General features: G+C 62.6%; 2 protein-coding genes across 2 annotated transcripts in view; both read right to left on the bottom strand.

Annotated features, from left to right (window-relative positions):
• Positions 1 to 117: 117 nt before the first annotated feature.
• Positions 118 to 1,514, bottom strand: CPLANE2 (ciliogenesis and planar polarity effector complex subunit 2). The gene is made up of 5 exons (XM_086475973.1): positions 1,409 to 1,514; positions 1,159 to 1,311; positions 948 to 1,072; positions 709 to 848; positions 118 to 346 (listed from the first exon to the last, which is right to left on the bottom strand). The coding sequence occupies exons 1-5, from the start codon at positions 1,512 to 1,514 to the stop codon at positions 118 to 120; spliced, it is 753 nt and encodes a 250-aa protein (XP_086332099.1).
• A 1,897-nt stretch (positions 1,515 to 3,411) lies between these two features.
• FBXO42 (F-box protein 42) overlaps positions 3,412 to 7,591 on the bottom strand; it is a 37,871-nt gene continuing 33,691 nt past the window's right edge. The window contains exons 8-10 of the mRNA XM_086475971.1: positions 7,056 to 7,112; positions 6,425 to 6,541; positions 3,412 to 6,270 (exon numbers count right to left, since the gene is read on the bottom strand). Of these exons, the coding sequence (XP_086332097.1) occupies positions 5,173 to 6,270; positions 6,425 to 6,541; positions 7,056 to 7,112 (1,272 nt within the window). The 3' untranslated portion in view covers positions 3,412 to 5,172. The remainder of the gene's footprint in view (positions 6,271 to 6,424; positions 6,542 to 7,055; positions 7,113 to 7,591) is intronic.

Here is a 7,591-nt window from a genome sequence, read left to right as displayed (position 1 = left end):
CCATCACAGGTGGGGACGGGCAGCGCTGTTTAATGGCGGGGGGGGGGGGGGGAGGCCAGAGGCCGCGGTGAGGGTCCGCGTCCCATCGCCCCCCAAACCCACCCTGCAAAAGGGGGCTCAGGTGGGGGGGGACCCCTCGTCCCCCGGGGCGACGCCGGCGGCGATTTGGTCCCGACGCCAAAGCCTCTCGATCAGGGCGTCGAGGAGGGGGGCGACCCGGGCCAGCCCCTTGCGCCCCCCGCCAGCCCCCGGCCCGCTGCCCGCCCGCAGCACCGGCAGCCCCCACGTCCCCTCGAAGGCCGTCACGTCCCCCTCTGTCACGTCCGCCTGCGGGGACAGGTCGAATCTGGGGCAGAGGGTCAAGGGAGACACCGACACCCTGAAAAAAACCCCCAAAACCTCATAAAAATAAATTGGGTCTGGCAAGGCATCGGTGTAACGAAGTGTGCGCGTTCTCAGCCTACCAAGGTACCGAGCGGTGAGCAATATGGGGGTGCAAACCCGCTTGTGGGGGGACACACACGGTCAAGGGAGACACCAGCACCGTGAAAAGTCTCCCCCAAACTCCATAAAAATAAGTGGGAGCTGGGAACCCATCGGTGTAACGAAGTGTGCACGTTCTCAGCCTGCTGAGATGCCGAGCGGTGCAAAACACAGGGGTGCAAACCCGCTTGGGGGGGACACACGCAGCGCCCCCGCGAAGGATACTTGGTGCCGACGACCACCCTGAGGAGGTTTTCCTCGTCGGGGGCGACCACCCGGTTCATCTGGGCCGGCAGCTCCTCAAAGGACGAGCGGTCGGTGAAGGAGAAGAGGAAGAGGATGGCGTCCGCGTCCTCCTTACAAGCCTGGCGAGGGGGTGACCACCATGATAAGGGGGGGCTGTGACAGTTCTGGGGGTGTGTCATGTCCCTCCCCCCCCGATTTATGTCCCCCTCGTGACTCACGGGCAGGAGATGCTCGAATTTTTTCAGGGCGCCTTCCCCGCAATCCCAAAAATGGAGCTGGAAGAGGACGGGGCGGCCGGTGGCCCGCAGCTTGGCCGGCCAGTAGACGGTGGTGACCTCTATGCCTGGAAGGGGACACACACACAGAGGGACGGTCACCCCCAAGGGACACTGGGGGTGCTGTGTGTGTCCCCACCCCCCCAAGACGTACCCAGGGTCTCGTGGTGGACGGGGGACACGGGGGTCCCCCCCAGCGTGGCCACCAAGGCCGTCTTGCCGACGCCGCTCTTGCCGGAGAGGAAGAGTTTGTAGGTGACGGTGGGGGCTGCCAAGGTGGGGGGCAGCACCGGGCGCTCCAGCAGACCTAAGGGGGGGGGGTGGGGGGTGGGGGGTGTGAGGTGAGGTTTTTGGGGTGCTGACACCCCATTTTGAAGGGTGTGGGGGGGGGTGGGGGGGCTCACCGAACAGTCTCCGCTGGTTCTTCTGGAGGATGGAGTCCAGGTAGGGGCGGCCGGCGGGGGAGAGGAGCCAGCCCGGCTCCAGCACCGAGCCCCCCTGTGCCGCCATGTGCCGCCCCCCCACTCCCCCCCCCCGCCAAAACCTGGGGGTACAGGGAAGGACCCCCCCACCCCTTTCCCCCATGGGGTCATTGCACCCCGCAGCTTGGGGGGAGCAGGGTGTCCCCTTCTGACACCCGCCCCCCCCCCCCCCCCCCCCCCCAGGGATCACGCACCCCCCCAGGGGTCCGCTCTCCCCCCATGGGGTCTCTGCCCCCTGTCCCGTCCCTGTGCCCCCCTATGGGGTCCCAGCATCCTCCCACGGGGTCCCTGACCCCCCCTCCAGGGTCTCTCTGCCCCCACAGTGTCCCTGCATCCCTCCATAGCGTCCTTGAACCCCCCCATAGGGTCCCTGCACCCCCCCTGGGATCCCTGAACACCCCTATGGGGTCCCTGCACCCTCCCATAGGGTCCTTGAACCCCCCCCCATGGGGTCCTTACCCCCCTCCCGGCGTTTCTGCACCCCCTCTGGGGTCCCTGCACCCTCCCATGGGGTCCCTGATCCCCCCATGGGGTCCCTGAACACCTCCATGGGGTCCCTGTCCCCCTCTCCCAGGGTCTCCTTGCCCCCATAGGGACCCTCCACCCCTCCGTAGGGTCCTTGCCCCCCCCCCTCCTCGGGGTCCCTCCACCCCTTCTGGGGTCCCAGCACCCTCCCATGGGGTCCTTGACCCTCGCTATGGGCTGCCCCCCCCCCCCCCCCCCCCCCCGCGGCCCCTTTAAGGCGCGGCCCCATCGCCTCACCTGAGGCCGCTTCCGCCTCGGGATGATGTCAGCGCGGGGAGGGCGTGGCCTTACCTCCGCCCCGCCCTCCCGGGCCGCCGCGCATGCGCGGGAGGTGGGGAAGGGCAGACCCCGCGGAGGGTGGCGGGAGACCCCGGCCCGGCAGGGAATGGGGGGGTCACAGCCCTATAGGCGATGGGGGGGGGGGAGCATCCCATTTTCAGCCCCCTAATTTGCAGTGCTGGCAGGCTTTGGGGTCCCCATCCCCAGTTTCCAGCCCCAGCAGGATTTGGGGTCCCCACCCCTAGTTCCCACCCCCAGCAGGATTTGGGGTCCCCACCCCTAGTTCCGAGCCCCAGCAGGATTTGGGGTCCCCACCCCCAGTTCCCACCCCCAGCAGGATTTGGGGTCCCCACCCCTAGTTCCGAGCCCCAGCAGGATTTGGGGTGCCCACCCCCAGCAGGATTTGGGGTCCCCACCCCTAGTTCCCAGCCCCAGCAGGATTTGGGGTCCCCACCCCCAGCAGGATTTGGGGTCCCCACCCCCAGTTCCCAGCCCCAGCAGGATTTGGGTCCCCAATTTCAAGGCCTGTCAGGATTTGGGGTTCCCAATTTCCAGCCTCAGCAGGATTTGGGGTCCCCATCCCCAATTGCCAGCCCTGGCAGGACTTGGGGTCTCCAGTTTCCAGCCCCAACAGGCTTTGGGGGTCCCCAATTTCCAGCATTCCCCCCCCCCTTTTTCTGAACCCTCCCCTTCCTCCCAACTTTGTGCCCCCCCTTTTTTCCACCTCTATCTATTGCTCTAACATCCCCTGGTAGAAATAGTGCCCTTTTTTTTTTTTTTTTTTTACCCACCCCCCCCCCTTTCACCCCCAAACTTGCGGGGAGCGCAGCAGCAGGGCAGGGTTTCCCTCCATGGCATTTCCACCCTCCCTGACCCCCTCCCCAAAAGGACCAACCATCCGTTTCTTTTCCTTTTATTTGTTAAACTGCTAAAAATTCATCAGAACGGGGCGGGGGGAACCCATTAACACCCCCCCCCCCCCCCCCCCAAAAAAATGTACACAAGATTTTAAATATCACCGAAAATCGCTTTTCATTCCTACGCTCGGCCGAGCCCGGGGCGACAATGTGGGGGGGACACCTGAGTCGCAGCGGGGGGACGCACCTCGTTCACAGCACCAGCGGCTCACGGAGGGCGGGGGAGGGGGGCGAGTGTCAAAATTTGGGATGAACGTCTCATGAACGGCGCAGAACGTGCCTTCCCGCGGCCGCCGGGGACGAAGGAGGGATGGTCCCGGCTGCTCGGTGGGCTTGGGGCCGGTTAGGGGGATTTTGGGACCGATTGAGGCTGGAAGAGCATGTCAACGTTGGGAAAAAACATCCCTCGAGGGACACTCCGCGGGAGAAAGCTGTCAACCCAACGCCCATCCCTTTTTTGACTCTTTTTTTTGGGGGGTGGATGACAAGCGACATGCAAAGGGGGGGGGAGAGAATCGCTGCTGAAGCCCCGACCGCCCTCCCGACGGCAAAGCTTTAAAGCAGAGAATTATTTCATCGATCACCCTGGGTGCTCCTGAGGTTTTGGGGGTAAAAATTGCGTTTTTCCTTCGGACAAATCCAATACTTTTGGGGCTGTGGAGCGGGAGAGGCTGGATTGAACGAGGGATTTATTTACAGAGGTGGAAACGCCGCAGACGAAGCAAAACCCTCCCCGTCCCCACGCGGCTGGGGTGGGATTTAAGGCTGTGACCGGCGAAAAGCTCCGTGGGGATGGAAGGGGCGGGGAATAAAAGAGGGGACAAGGGGCCACGTCATGGCGCTGCCGGTTTGGGGAGTGTTCCCTCCTTTTTTGGGTGCTGGAGGTTGTTGACCAAAACCTGGCTGAATCCGCTCATTTTTCCCTCCCATCGTCTCAAGGGGAAGGGGGGGGGGAAGTTGTCCCAGAAGGACGCGGAGGTTCAGTCCCTTCGGATTTTGGGTGGAGCTCTGCGGAAGGAGGCACGTGCAAAGACGAGGGTGCTCAAGCTCTCAGATTTACCAATATTCATCCTTTTGGCTGGAAAAAAAACACAAGCCCTGGTGCTGGTTCAGCCTTGACCGGGTTTGGGCTGTGGAGCGAAACAAAACCTTCAAGTCTAGAAGGGAAGGGGCAGCCAAATTTCGCAGCTTGGGGGGAATAACGGGAGTTTTAGAGTCAATGGCGTGGGGTTCTTGCTGATCAGGAGGGCTCAGGGCTGATCCCGAAGCCGGATGCAGCGCAGGGCCGGGAGGGGAGGACGCTAACGCCCGGCTAATTCTCAATGTTTTTGGCATTTTGACAGGAAAAAAAAATTGTCCTTTCTTCCTTCTTACTGTCCTGGACGGAGGAGAGGAACGAGTGGCAGGCCAAAGGGGGGTGAGAGAGGCAAAAAAACCCAAAAAGGCATCGCGGTTGTGTGGAGCAGAGGTTTGCAGCGCTGGAAGGTTCCTGGTGGGGTATTGCTGTGGTTTTCCTGACGGAGTCAAGCACGGAAAGACTCAGCGCGCACGAGTCCACGGCCTCCCGCCTGCCGGGATCCGGTTTGTTTGTACAAAACCGCTTTCACTCCCATCCCACGAGGAGTTTTTGGGAAGAGACGAAGCCTCTCAAACCCCTGGAAAACGAATCCCAACCTCAAGAGGACACCGGATGGCGGATTTCCCTCCCTACTCACCCCCAAATCCTTGGCTTGGATCGCAGCGGCGTGAGTCTTTCCCCGCCTGTAAACACGATTTGCTTAACCTGGGGTCTTACTGGGAACAGGCGGAGCAGCGCTGGAGGTTTTGCTGGGACGTTGACTGGTTTTCTTGCTCCCTCATTCACAGTTTGAACGCCTGCGTGACAGGGCGAGGGCCTGGGAAGGAGGGAAGAGCCGTGGGGAGGGAGGGGAGGGAGGTGAAGGCGGCGGAAGGGCTCGGGCCGCATTATCTTTTTGCTCGCACAAAGTACAAGGCATTTGTTTTGGGGTAATATTTCACGTTTTGTTTCTTGTCCATGAGGCCCCCGAATATGATTAACTCCCCTCTGCCTTGCACCACCGTGTGTAAACTGGTTTCGGGCGGCCCCACCACCGAACTGCTGTTGAACACTTTCCATTTGACTCGTCCTTTCTCCTTGGTGTCTTTAATGTCCAGCACGTACATCTGCATGGGCTTGCAGTTCATGCTCTGGTATAAAGGCTTCCCCACGTTGAGGGACTGGGGAGGGTGGTGGCCCAGGCGGCGGGCGATGGGAGGTAAGGAATGGCCGTCGCCTTGGGTGGAGGCCGGGCGCGCCGCCGAGCCCGTCTCGGCGCCCGGGGACGCCGGGGAAGAAGCCAGGGGAGGGCTGAGCGCCGCCGAAGCCGAGGAGCCTTTGGAAGAGAGGGCTTTGACGGCCTCCAAGCTCCTCCGGAGCGCGCTGGGGGAGACGGCCCCCGGCAGGGAGCTGGCGACGTGGGGCGGCGTGTGGATGCCGTTGGTTTGCTCCGGGGGGTGCCTGGCGTTGGCGCCCACCGTCCTGCCCTCCGCCCCGTCCGCCTGGCAGAGGAGGGCGGCCGGTTTCTGCTCCCAGCTCAGCTCGACGGAGCCCAAGCGCAGGTCTTTCTGCTCGGGCAGCGAGCCCCGGCGCGGCGCCAGGGCGAGCCCCACTTTGAGGTCGTAGCCCTCGGCGGCGGAGGGGGTGCTGGGCGACACGACCTGCACGGGGCTGTCCAAGGAGGCGCCGCCGGCCGCCGTGGCTCCGGGAGACAAACTGCCCCCGTTAAGCACAGGGGAACTGTCCCCTCTGGCCGGGGAGAGGCTGCCTTCCCGGGATCCCGAGGGGGTTTGCCGCTGCACTCGGGGGCGCAAGGTGCCCCAGCGGCCGTTGACGCAGGGAGCTTCGTCCGTGTTCCTGACGGGAGACTGGGAGCGGTATTCCCGCGTTTCGGGGACCAGGGCGGGCGGCGTGGCGCTGATGGGAGAGGGGCGGGAGTTCAAGCTGGGGCTCAGCGGGGCTCTGCCGCTGGGAGCTTGGCTGAAGACCACCACGCACTGTCCCACCTGGAAGAGGAGGAGAGGAGACAAGGGGTTACCCACGGTGGGGTGACCTGTTCAGCTGTACTGGGGGGAAACCAGAGGGGTACGGAGCATTCTGGGCAGGCCACAAAGATCAAGGGATAAAGAGGAGGGAGCGGAGACCCCGCTGTGTCCGTACCCTGCAGGCAGGATGGCACCACAGCTCCGGGGCTCCGTGGTCTTCGTTCTCCACCTTGAGCGGCTGCCACGTCCAGGGGTTTGCGTGCATGTGCAGTAACCAGGCGTCTTTGAACAGCTGGGAAGGAAAGAGCGACAGCTTGAGGAGCCTGGGTTGAGATTTAGGAGCCCGGGTTGAGATTTAGGAGCCCGGGTTGAGATTTAGGAGCCCGGGTTGCTGCTGAGATCATCCCATCAGAGGCAGGAGCAGTGCTTTGCTGCTGCACAGAGGAATGGTGACCCAGATCAAGATCTGAGCGCCCAGGAGTGACTACACCCTACTACAGCCACGGACAAATCCCTCTGTCTCCATCTCCTATCCCAGTATAAAATCAGGGCTAATTCTTCCGAGGCTCAATTAACCTCAGCGAGCTGCTCAGATAGTGCCTGGGGTGCTTCTTGCTTAATTAAAGCAGCTCTGGCAATAGCCAGACAGCTTCTCTGGGGAGTCTACCGCGTGGGTGCCCAGATCTGCAGGATAAAATGCCACCTGGGTAACGTGCAGAGGCCCTGCTCTCCCCAGTCCAGCACTCGGGGCTCAGTTACAGCGAGACACGTGCAGTTCATGCCCACGCTCCCCCCAGGATACTTACTGCATTGGGACCACCACAGCCACCGAGGATTAAAATGGTTTCGTTGTCTATTACGATCTGGAGGGGACAAAGAACAGCGTTTCAGACCGGGAAGGACGCGAAGCCGTCCCCAGCGCTTTTGGCAAGGCCTCCGAGTGCAGACAAGAGCCAGGTTACGGCTTCCCAGCCCCACGGAATCTTGTCTGCTCTGGGATGAGGAGTGGAGCTGGGATGGAGAGCCGGTTCTGCTGGGCCTGAGGCAAAGCGGGATGCAGGGTTCACCCCGCTGCCTTGTCCCACACGGCTCACAAACCAGTCCCTCTTCCGGAGGAGAGCAATTGCCCTTCCTGAAGCTGAGCCAGAGCGCAGGGGCCTCGACACCCCTCTTCAAACACGGGAGGAGGAGGAAGGATCGTCTGGGAGGGCTGGCAGCAATATTTGTTAGATGCTGCTGGTGGGTGAGCCAGTCCCTTAGTCTCCTTTTCCAGTGGATGGAAAGGCACGTTCCGTCACGACCCTTCTGGGTGCCCTGCTCTGCTGAGGTGAACCGCACGCTG

Source organism: Leptosomus discolor, chromosome 20 (genome assembly GCF_034619465.1).
Source record: "Leptosomus discolor isolate bLepDis1 chromosome 20, bLepDis1.hap2, whole genome shotgun sequence".
NCBI lineage: Eukaryota > Metazoa > Chordata > Aves > Leptosomiformes > Leptosomidae > Leptosomus > Leptosomus discolor.
The sequence above is the reverse complement of the archived record's forward strand: the minus strand, read 5'-3'. Positions and strand labels throughout refer to the sequence as shown.